At 42.2% G+C, this 12,587-nt stretch overlaps 1 protein-coding gene across 1 annotated transcript in view; it reads right to left on the bottom strand.

The window, feature by feature from the left end:
* The window catches only part of HAL (histidine ammonia-lyase), a 63,893-nt gene extending 54,326 nt beyond the window's left edge, over positions 1–9,567 (bottom strand). Inside the window, exons 1-3 of the mRNA XM_068276777.1 lie at positions 9,207–9,567; positions 6,401–6,461; positions 4,504–4,531 (exon numbers count right to left, since the gene is read on the bottom strand). Coding sequence (XP_068132878.1) covers positions 4,504–4,531; positions 6,401–6,461; positions 9,207–9,453 — 336 coding nt within the window. The 5' untranslated portion in view covers positions 9,454–9,567. The remainder of the gene's footprint in view (positions 1–4,503; positions 4,532–6,400; positions 6,462–9,206) is intronic.
* Positions 9,568–12,587: the final 3,020 nt, after the last annotated feature.

Here is a 12,587-nt window from a genome sequence, read left to right as displayed (position 1 = left end):
TAGCAGGGTGGAATCGGATGTGTAAACAGATCCTATATGTTAAGGATAAGATTAGTTTACACTTGCCAATTTCAATAGAGCAGAATGCTTGTTCCTGACGTCATGATTTTTCTAAAGTCCACATATGCTTACAGATCATTTGCACCCTGATGTGTAGCTAAAAATGCACAGAAGTGCATTAGTGGGCTCAGGCCCTGCCAAAAAAAACACCAAAAAGCCCACTTGCCTAACATTTATTTTAAATGGTGGTGTGAACATTTCCTTAAATATGCATAAATATGGTCTGCTCTCATAACCTGTGATAGGAGTTAGGAGTGGAAGTCTAACCTTCTTTAACTTCACATTCACTTGTATTACCGGTACTTTACTGTGGCGTGCTGTTTCATGCTCATTTAAAATGTACATGTCATGTTATCAAATGTTGCACACCGTTATGTGACCTGTAACACCACTTGTTAAAATTATCAAAAAATAACGCATAAAAAAAACACCAATGTAATCACCAGAAATATTTCCTTAAATATATTTTTTAAGCAAATGACACGAATTGATTCAAAAATTTTATAAGCTTTTATAAATAGGCCCTCATTTACAGGCTGAGCAGCATGTCTCCAGTAGGTCCATTCCTAAAAATAGTTTGTGAAAGTACCCAGTGTCCTCCATGTTGGATCAATTTAACCATTTGCTATTGGATTTCCCCACAGTAACTCACAGGCCTAGTGCACACCAGAGCGGTTTGGCAGCGTTTTGCGATCCGCTTGCGGCTGCGGATACGCTTAGGTAATATATTTCAATGGGCTGGTGCACACCAGAGCGGGAGGCGTTTTGCAGAAACGCATACTCCCGGGCTGCTGCAGATTTTAGATTGCGGAGGCGATTCTGCCTCATTGTAAAGTATATGAAAAACGCAAACCGCTCTGAAAAAACGCTAGATCAGAGCGGTTTTCCAGGCGTTTTTGTTACAGAAGCTGTTCAGTAAGAGCTTTACTGCAACAATATCTGTAATCTGCTGTACCAAAACCCGCAGCGCAAAACGCTAGCAAAACGCTTCAAAATAAGAAGAAAAACGCAGCTAAAAACGCTAGCGTTTTGCGGATCTGCTTGCGGTTTTTGGTGTGCACCAGGCCACAGATTGCAGCTTCCCCTCCCCTTAGGATAGGACATGTTGCTCAGCTTAACCTGAATGGAGAAGAACATACAAGGTGTTACTGACTCCCTTTTGAATATGCTATTTCCTTGGATTCTGAGCCCCTCTAATACCTTCTAAATCCCTGACTCAGAACTAAGATGCACTGGGAACAAAGATAGCAGGCAGAGACCCCCCCAGCTGGATAGCACATATCTGCCTGCTATCTTTGTTCCCAGTGCATCTTAGTTCTGAGTCAGGGATTTAGAAGGTATTAGAGGGGCTCAAAATCCAAGGAAGTAGCATTATTACCATTCCCCCTCCACGTGAATAGCTATTGCTGGAGGCCGAATTATAGTGTTTTAAGAGCAACTTCAGCTCCATCTTCTGACCGCGCTGAAGTTACTCACAGAGCGCTGTCTATGGTGGCGCCGGCTGCGCCCAAATCTCCTGCGCTATTACAGCGCTCGCACTGGCGAGGAGGGAGTGGACACCAGGGTACAGTTGTTATTATTGATTTATTAAGCGCCAACATATTCCATGGCAGTTGTACTCCTGCTAGATTTTCACACATTCAGATAGGTTGATGTGCTAGAGATTATTGTTACCCGACAATTCTTTATAATTGTTTTAGGCAACAAACATCTAGCATGCAATTGGCTTTACACAGACTCAGGTATGGTCCACCAGATAAACAGATTGTTGATGTCTACTGCATTATCACATAAGCCACCCGGAGTCATTTCTACCATACCATGCATGTCTATGTCGGAGGCTGCTTGTTGCAGTAAAAGCGTGATTTGTAGAACTATATTCTTGTATACATTTATAGCATTTCCTAAAAATAAAGCCTACATCTCCTGGGAAAATCTGCTGCTGTGACATGTCACCACTGCTGGTCTAATTAAGCGGCTGTGACAAGTAGTTAACATATCCGCACTATTTTACCAGCTTTTGTGCCTCCAGTCAATGAAGGCTCTCAGTCTGTGAGAAGCAACATTGTGACTGGCGACGACTACCAATCCATGAGATTGTGGTATGGCATCATCCAGAACACCACAGATGTCTCAAACACATATGCCATTTGTTGATCCCTAAATCTGCCAGTGAGGATTTCTGAACGGAGCTCTGGCATTGCCTTATGCTAAATATACAAGGTTAGATAGTGCGCCGGTATCGAGCCGTCACCGCTCGTCCGCACGTGCATCGATTCCCGCTCGTCCCCGCGGACGCTGCTTATCAGCCACTCGATTCCCCGCTATTGTCCGCCCGCGGGGATTGAGCAGGGAATCTATCCGGCGGGTCATCTGACCTGTCGGATGTTATCAATTGAGCCATCAGCGGCTCGATTGATAAGGAAGAATCGGCACACTATCTAACCGTGTATGTTTAGCCTTACATTGCAGGCTCTGCATCCAGCCTTCAAAACTGGGAAACAATCAGACCATGGCCCATATGCAATTCACTTTTTCAGCCAAAGTTTTCTCCTAGGAGATCATTTTTCAACTTATTTAAAATAACTTTCCAGCACTTTTCAACTGAAAACGTACCGAAAAGTAGGTGAAAAGGAACTATCAAAATTTGAAGGATTTTCTTGCCAGCTGGTGGCTTAAAAGGCATTTTATTGACAAGTTTAAAAATATCACCTAGGAGAAAACTCTGGAGAAAAATTGAATTGCATATGGGCCCGTGTGTGATGACCATAAGCATAGTGCAACTCACAAATAAACACAAGGAGATGTCTTTATTATTTACAAAAAGGATATGTCGTGGCGAGTGCACTCAATGAAAAAAGCCGTGAACCATATACAAAAAAGATGGTGCAACATCCAGAATTAGTAAGAAATATCATTTAATTATATCAGGAAGAAGCAAAGCATTCCAGGAGCAACCGATCCACTATAAAACTTGAACTTTTAATAAACTTCTTTGTAAAAAAGACATTGGTAATCAACGGCTAAAAATTCAAAAATACAAAACAAGTGATACTTAGCAGGTCACTGCAGATGTTTAGAGGTGCGGAGGTGAAGTCGACGGCCGTTTCGCCCCGCAATGAGGGCTTTCTCGAGACCGAGAAAGCCCTCATTGCGGAGCGAAACGGCCGTCGACTTCACCTCCGCACCTCTAAACATCTGCAGTGACCTGCTAAGTATCACTTGTTTTGTATTTTTGTATTTTTGAATTTTTAGCCGTTGATTACCAATGTCTTTTTTTACAAAGAAGTTTATTAAAAGTTCAAGTTTTATAGTGGATCAGATGTCTTTATTATGTAGAGAGTCTCACTCCATTTGCATGTTGCACACCATAGTCGTCATAAAAAGCAGTGCATTTTATGCTATCACATTCAGATTTTCTGCATATTAGGATAGTGGTTCAGTAACTCCCGGATCCCAAGTTTGATACAAAAGTAATATTAAAATGTTAAATGAAACATCACAACTTACATTCCAGCTATCTCTATTACTCATCGCCATCTAAAGCTGTAACCTATAGGACAGGTGGGAGCAGGCTTTGCTCAGTGGCATGGAAAAGTGGAGTTGCAGGCCCATTCATTCCCTAAAATTGCAGTCAGATGTATTCACTTGACCGCTAGTTCTTACAATGTATTTTTATAGGCAAAGTGACGATCATGGCAATAGCACTGACCACGTGGTTGAGAGAAAAAAAAGTCACTGTTCTCCACTACATCCTGTGGGTTTCATCCTCACCAAAGTGCCTTTCTCTATGGGGCAATATAATGTGATGATCAGATTTAATTGCCATTTTTAAAATGAGGCAAAAGGTATAAACGTGCCTATAAATAACAGGATATTTAAAAGAAGCAATCTAGTTCAAGCCATGCAATCTTTTCAGCTTATCACTACTTTTATAAATTTGGAGTTCTAAAAAACAACCTCCCCACTGTCCTATGGAAAAAGCCCCTCAGGTCCACCCCTAGTACCTCCTCCATTCCACTATCCATTAGCATGAGGGAAAACCGTAATTAACCCAACGCACTTTTCCATATGAACTGAGACAAAATGCCTAGAGTGAATTGACATCAGGAGTATCAGCGTTCATACCACCACTACAATCTTCTTGTGTGTAATTACTGTGGCACAGTCCACAATCTGCCGTCTGTATATTTGACATGAGATAGCATGATAGACCACATGATGAGAATTTTAAGTACTGATTAAGGCTGACCTATTGATCTGTACTTGTAAATGTTTTACTATATCGTGTGTATGTTAACACACACACACACACACACACACACACACACACACACACACACACACACACACACACACACACACACACACACACACACACACACACACACACACACACACACACACACACTATGTTTGTAAATCACCAAAAACACTACTCACATTTTCTGGCTCTCTATATTTACTATATCTGCAAATTTGTTAAAGGAATACATGTCCTTCTTGAACTGCAATATACATTCATAATGATACAAGTCATTTTAAAGACAATTCCATAAAGCGTCACTAGAATGAAAAGGAAATAGGAATAATATTGTCATTTATTCCCATTATAACTTGCTGCACACTTCAAAAGTGACCGGCAGTAAAATCTTCTGAACAGTGTTCAGACCTCTTTTGTTGGTTTCAAACAACAGTCTGAAAGCCTGGTACACACTTTTACCAACTCCATGTGGCATGAGGGTCAACATAGCAGATTGTGTAGGGAAACCCCCATACTACATAAAGGTGGTAAATAGGGTCAGCGATTGGTCAACCATAATTAAAAGTATGTACCAGGCTTTATACACACTAATGAGGACTGTTGCCCAGCAACAGGAAACAATCGGTCATGCCCACTAAAGGACAAAATACTGCTAACCAATTCAGATTAATAGGATCGATTAGTTCTTAAGATCAATCCCATTAATGTGATGGAATTGGTTAGCAGTATTTTGTCTGTTAGTGGATAGTCTGTGGGACTGTATCATTAATGGGCACCTTTAGAGAAACAGCTTGTTCATCAGGTAAATCAGGGGTCCCCAAACGTTTTGGGTAGAGGGCCGGGTCAACATACTTCAGACAGCTGGGGGGCCGGTGTATACATAGAATAATGTAGGAGTCTTTGTGGGCCAGACAGTGAAGCATACCCAGGTGACAACCTGCAGTCCGATTGGACAGCAGTGTCACCCGATGTGGAGTTCGATTGGAAACCAGTGAATTACTGCTATCTGGCCTCCATGTGGATGGGTGGTGCCAGCACTGCTATTTTATATGTGGACCGCCAATAATTAAGGGCTGGTTCAGACGGACGCTTGCTGACCGTTTACTGCAAGCGTTCGGAACGGCGAGGTAAACGCTCCCATTCAAGTGAATGGGAACGTTTACACCGAGCTTTTGCACGCGTTTACACAATCGCGGTGTTCGGGTCCCGATTTTCGCTAGCGTTCGAGCTGCCCCTGGAAGCGACATGTAGCTTCCCCTAGGGGAAGAAAAACCGCAACCGCATCGGAACGCGACACGAAGGCTACTGAAAGCCTGACCACGCAGCCGCCGCAACGCCCCCAAACACGACGCCACGTAGACATCCATCTGAACCAGCCCTAAAGATGTAGCTGACTGCATCTATAAGTAATATATTTTGTGGTTGCGGGGGTGCGGTAAAAAAGACTCAGGGGGCCACATTCAGCCCGCGGGCCTTAGTTGGAGGACCACTGAGATAAATGATGTGTTACCACTTTGCACTTCACAATATTAGACAAGACTTCAAAAAAAGTAGAGCCAATGACACCTACACTGGATGCAGTACAAAGGCAAGACAGCAAATAACATTTATATTGCACTTTTCTCCTGGTGAACTCAAAGCACTTGTGAGCCGAGTTAGCCACTGGGGCATGCTCAATAGGCAGTAGCAGTGTTAGAGAGTCTAGCCCACGGACTCCTTACAAAGCAAGTAGTATGCTGATCGCATAAAGCATCACCAGACTAGATGCTTTAATACTTTGTATAATTATTTTAATGATAATTTTTTTAATAGACTAGAAATAAAATCTATTAGCTCAAAAAAAGATGACAGAAGCACTGATACATACTCAGTGATGACCCTGTGTCATATTCCCGCTAACGGAGTCATTTAAAAGGAAACACCTGGATAGTTGAATGCACAGATAACATGAGAATCCCAAGAACTTTAGAGCCAAAGACTAGTGACTACAACTTGCCCAAGCTTGTTGGACAATACAGCATAAATAACTGAAATTCCTACAGTTTTACAAAGTGCACTCATTACTGTAAAGGATACAGATGGACCCCTTCTGGCTGGGAAGGTATAAAGTCTGGTGACATCACATCTCCTTCTACAACTAAGATATAAATATATTCAAACATCATACTGTTAGTACAAATTTTATTTATATTAAGACTATGCAATTGTGTCAAAAATCTTAAATGTGATACTAACCCAAGTCAAAAACGAATTCTCAATTAGACTTCAAGACTTTTTTTGTGCCATGAAACTTTACAGTAAATATTTGTAACACCAGTACACATAACAATATTGTTATTAAATGCACCAAAAGTACAATAAAATGAGTAGTTCCATTCCACCCCTAAATATTACGGCACCCAACACACAGAAAAAAAACGGAGTTTTTATATGAACAGTTTCTCTATTTATTCTTCAATCACAATGATGTATGGATACAATCCCAGAGTTCCAATTCTCATCATAAGACTGCCTGACACGTGCTTCACGGCCAAAGGCCACTTCCTCAGAGGCACACTGCATACAAACATCTGTATAAAAAAACATATAATATACACCAAATAAGTCACATACATACCATAGAAGATCTATGCGCATGTCGGGGTAAATAGGCCAATAAAAACATAATACAAGGTCCCTACTATTTTTTATGCTGAGACGAGCGGGCTAGATTTTGCACTCTTCTAATCCTGGATGGCGGCTGCCGCCAGTGGTAACGATGTGGATCGTGTTTTCTCTACATCTTTCAGGTATACACTTTCTTTTCCTATGGAAAGAGTCTGTCCCCACCATATTGGTGTTTATTATGTACTCAGGTTATGGTGTAACTAAGCTTTAACTCACTGTTTTGATTACTTATGCAAACTGTCCCAACAGTGCTTTAGGATCAATATAATTTGTATTATTTGCACAATTTGTGCACAGGTTAGACTATGTTGAGAAACTGAAGGCGCATGACTTGGATGCTTTTGCTTATGCCCCATATGTATGCTATATTAGTGTATGGTGGGTGGATGATGCCCTGTGGACCTCCATCTTTGCTGACATTTATGTACTGCTATGTAGATCTCTGTTGTTGGGGCATGTGTTCTATGCATCTGTACATGCAGCTCACATGAAGGCACTGGTAGTTTACTCCCTTTTGGGACCTCACATCTTTATGTAGTATATTGGTATTATCGATTCACATACTATTTTGCACTTTATCATATGGCACCCTATGGGTTTCTTGTCTGGTTCGTGCATGCGGTTTAGAACCGAGAAATAACGGGTTTGTTCTGTGTAGGGATAGTGCACTCATTTTGAGTACATTTATTTATATACACCTACCACCGTAGTTTAATACTTGCTCGCTTTTCTGCAGATTGCGGCCCCACAGATTCTATGGTTCATAGTTGGTAAGAGGACTTGTGTTGTGTTTTTATTGGCCTTTTTACCCTGACATGCGCATAGATCTTCTACGGTATGTATGTGACTTATTTGGTGTATATTGTATGTTTTTATACAGTTGTTTGTATGCAGTGTGCCTCTGAGGAAGCAGCCTTTGGCCGTGAAACACATGTCAGTCTTATGATGAGAATTGGAACTCTGAGATTGTATCCATATGTCTTGTCCGCAATCTTGAAGACATTGTGATTGAAGAATAGAGAAACTATTCATATAATATTATTATTATTATTATTATTATTATTATTAATAATAATAATAATATTGTTATTAAGCATTTAGGCTAGGTTCACAGTGGGCGTTGCATTCCCAGTAACAGCAGGAATGCAACGGATCTAAAAACTGGCACCGCACAATGTGTAGAGTGAAACATACAAGAGTATGCTTCACTGTTAATACGCGCGTGTTTTGCGGTAACAGTGCACTGCACTGTGAACCTAGCCTTATATAGTGTCAACATCTTCTGCAGCCCTTTTACATACTGCATATAGTCACATCACTAAATGTCCCTGTGAAGCCCAAATTTTAAAGGATACCGGAGCTGAAATTAAAGACTGTTCTTTTACTTGCCTAGGGCTTCTTCCAGCCCCCGTAGGCTTGATGTCCCTTACAGTTCTTGCTCCTCCTCGCTCAGCTATTTGGCCCACTACAATAGCCAAGTTGCACAGTGCTGCGCTTGTGCTGGCCTGTTGGTGCATGTCATTGTTTGTGCGTCCGTGACCGAGAGTGTTATGCGCATACGCAGCTACAAGGCTCGACACAGTGCGTAGGTGTAGAGCACTCCTGACAGAAGGGGTACAGCAAGTCAGTGCACCGCTGGGCCAGCACATGCGCAGCACTGCGCAACTTGGGCGACTTGGCTGCTGTAGTGGGCTGAGCTGATCAAGGAGGAGGACAACAGCAAGAGACATACTAGCCTACAGTATCATATTTAATAAAAAACACATACAAAATACATGTAAAAGGCAATTCTCTGCATCTCCAATTGAAATACATTACGTGCGTTTTACATGTATTTGAGACAGGTTTGCTTTTCTATGTGGCCCCTAGACTTTCATTATAAACTTTTGCATGTTAGACATGCGGTAAACCAGTATAGTAAAGCATACAGTACAATGAAAGTATGCTTCACTATCACTGTAAATACGTTTTACCCGATAAATGCACACCATGCTGCTTGTTACTCCATTAGAACTTGCTGCACCACAAACAATTTGAAAGCTCCAACACATTGTTCGATGATATTGTCCGCTGCAAGGCAACGACACTGAATTAAAGGGTCCTTATTTTATCTTTAGTCTACCAACACTGAACAAAGTAGCTACGACACACAAATGCTATAACATCTGGTACACTTACATTCCTGCGCAAAAAAAAAACAAAAAAAAACACTCACCGACTTCAACAAACTCATTATCCTCCAGTGCATCTTCTAATGTGTCATCCAGGTCCAATAAACCAAGGCCTTTACATCTCCGGAGGTAAAATTTCACATTATCCAGAGAATCAAATCCTCCATTATCTGGTTTATTCTTTATATACCTCCTCAAGGCTTCCTTGCCCAAATTCCTGATTAATAGAGTAGCGTCCTTACAAGGCACAGCCAGCCATTCTCCCCGCACATGTACCGTGTATCTTGGCATATTTTCACTAGAAGAATTGTACTGAAACGTGAAGAAAGATGCTTGGTGTTACGTTAGCAAGCTGCACAGCCTATGCTGACATGTCCTGTATGAAGAAGCAGAGGTCAATGACCTCTTCCCAAATATAGAACTGCCCTTAAGTTTAATGATTGCAGAAAGATGACCAATTGAAAAGAGACCCATAAGACACACCTTTTTTTTTTTTTTTTTTTTGTCTTAAGTAACATGCTTGCCTTAAAAAAAAAAAAAGTATGTAACACATGACGTATCCATCAGGAAACAAATATTACAATACAGGCAGTCTCCTACTTACAAACAGCTCGAGTTACAATGTTTCAGAGATAAACACATTTGTATTCATGGACAAAATATAAAATAATTTTTGTTAAATTTTTTTGGTTAAAAGTTACATATTGTATAAACTGTTAGGCTAGGGACCCACTAGGAATCACTTCAGCGCTTTGAAATCACACAAGCCCTGTGTGCAGCGATTTGCTGTGTTTTGAAGCACTGTACAGTGCTTCTGATTAGCGATTTGTCTCTATAAATTAAAGCGGAATATAACCCTGCATTTCAACTTTGCTCTAAAACATTATTTACAGTATATTATATGCAACCAGCATTTTTTTTTTTACTAGACCAGCATTGGAAGGGTTACACAGGGCTTTAAAGTTCCTTTAGATTTCTGCAGACGCATCCGAAGCTGAAAAGAGATACATTTTGTTTACAGAAATGTATCTAAGTGTTGAATGACTCATCTCTCTGACTGAGAAGGAGCTTGGAGGACTGCCAAAGAGTGTGTAAGAGCTGGTCCACACTAGGTCCGGAAACGTATCCGTGGCTGCGTTTTTCAAACCTGATGAAAAACGGAGTCCCGGATACTAATATTTAAAATAGCAGCCAGCCTCACCTAAGTAAAAAACGGATCCGTCTGCGTTTGCGGGGACCCGTCTTCAAAACCTGAACGGAAGGTCCGGACCTGCTGCATTTTCACGCAACGGATCAGGACCACGGATACACGCAGGGGTAGTGAAAAGCAATGAGAAAACGCATCTCCAGCTCCACAGGCAAAAAACGGATGTGAAAACGGATAGCCTGAGCTTTCTGATTGGCCCAAAAAAATCCTCCCACTCCTTCCTAATGATAGAGACGTTTTCTGTCAGGGAAAAACTGAACGGAAACTGAACGGAAACTGATGCAAAACTGATGCACTTTCATCAGTTTGCAGTACGTGGGTACTTCCCCTAATCTTCCCCGGATCCGGACTGCAGTGTCCGTCCTGCAACTGTGTCTAGTGTGGACCCAGCCTAACTGTTTATCAATAGATACATAGAATGTAACAATCTGAACTTCTGCATATCTCTCCACGGAACTTGAAACGTCTGTGTTTAACCCTTCCAATGCTGGTCTAGTAAAAAAAAAAAAAATGCTTTTTGCATATAATATGCTGTAAATAATATTTTAGAGCAAAGTTGAAATGCAGGGTTATATTCCGCTTTAAGTTTATATACTTACAGGGTGCCCTGACGTCCGGCCTCCACTCGTAGCTTTGCCCCTTAGCGAAAGAGGTCATAGGTACTTTCAAGCTCCAATCAGAGAAGTGTCTGTCACCTCTTCTGCTAGGAGGCGGGGCTACAGACAGAAACTGGAAATTGAGTTTAAGAAACTTTATAAGGCCCCGTTTACACCTAAGCAGGAATCATGAGATTCCCGCTAACCGCTAGCGTTTTTAAAAATGCTAATCCTATTCTAGCCTATGCAGTGTTCTCACTGCCACAACCATGAGCGTTTTACGATTATCACTAATCACAAACGCGTTACCTGCAGTGGTTTGCTTGCAATTCTGGAGCGATCGCGATTAGCATGTATAGAACCGCTAATCGCGATCACTCCCAAAAACACGAATTTGTCCAGTGATTTTTCTGGGTTTATCGCAGAACATGGTACCTGCTGTTTTAGACTTCTCAGCCTTTCTTCAGGCTGAACAGTCCCACACTGAGTCTTATTCACATCATCTCACCTTATATACCAGTCTCTTACCATACTGACCAACCACAGGGGACCATGCTCTGGAGGACCTGATAAAAGACTGCCAGGGTTTGAAAAGGACCAATGGGATAATGGAGTATAGATCCACCGTGTAGAGCCAAGTTCACACCAGTGAGATCCCTCCGCCCAAAAAACAGTGCAGAATTGTATCACTCATCACGGCTCGATAAATCACCCTCCTGTATTAGTGATCAGTGCCCAGAATCACTGCTAACATGCACTAGTATTGAGGCATACAATCCCCCACTGGTCCCTAATAAAAACCATATAAATTCAAAGTGTAAACCACCAAGCTAACCTGCATATTGTGGGGGAGTAGTCTCACTGCACTCAACCAATCGACATTGCGGTATTCGAGTGTGTGGCCAAAAGCGGAGCTCCTCATTGGTGCAAAAATCCTCAGCCATTTGTCCGCCTCGCCTAACCAGGCATAGGGCGGGGGATAACGATGTCAGGTGGGAGCGGCAAGAAAGCCGCCTCCTACTGAAAAAAAACAGCTGACCAATAGTGCATTAGGACGGTGGGAGCGACAAGATAGTCGCCTCCCACTGCAGAAAACCGCCGACTAATGGCGCATAAGGGTGGAAAAACGTCACCCTGGGCGGGGACCAAGACCGAGCGCCGACCACTCAGGGCCGGCTGCCGCTATTCAGGTTGCCGCCCATCGCAAAAAAGTGAACAAACACACGTGGCGGAGACGGCATGCAACACGTCATCAGGGGCGGCAGAGGAGACAGAGCGCCGACCACTCAGGGCCGGCCGCCACAGGCCTGATCACCGCCCATCGCCCGAGAAAAAAGTAAACATGCGCATAGCGATCCCAGCAAGCCAAAAATCAAGAAGTTGTTACAGCCAATCACAGCCACAGTGAAACATCCACCAGCACAAAGGGAGAAATGCAGGGAGACACCTGCCCCACCAAAATCAAAAAAAGATACCCCCACTAAACAAAAAGAAAACATTATTAGTGCAACATTATTGTTGAAAAAACATTACCCCTCAGCAATCTCCAAATCCACCAGAGCACATCCCCAGTTCCCCACGATCTGCAGAGAGAAAGAGACAGGTTTACATATAATTGAAAT

This window comes from Hyperolius riggenbachi, chromosome 3 (assembly GCF_040937935.1).
Source record: "Hyperolius riggenbachi isolate aHypRig1 chromosome 3, aHypRig1.pri, whole genome shotgun sequence".
NCBI classification, from domain to species: domain Eukaryota; kingdom Metazoa; phylum Chordata; class Amphibia; order Anura; family Hyperoliidae; genus Hyperolius; species Hyperolius riggenbachi.
The sequence above is the reverse complement of the archived record's forward strand: the minus strand, read 5'-3'. Positions and strand labels throughout refer to the sequence as shown.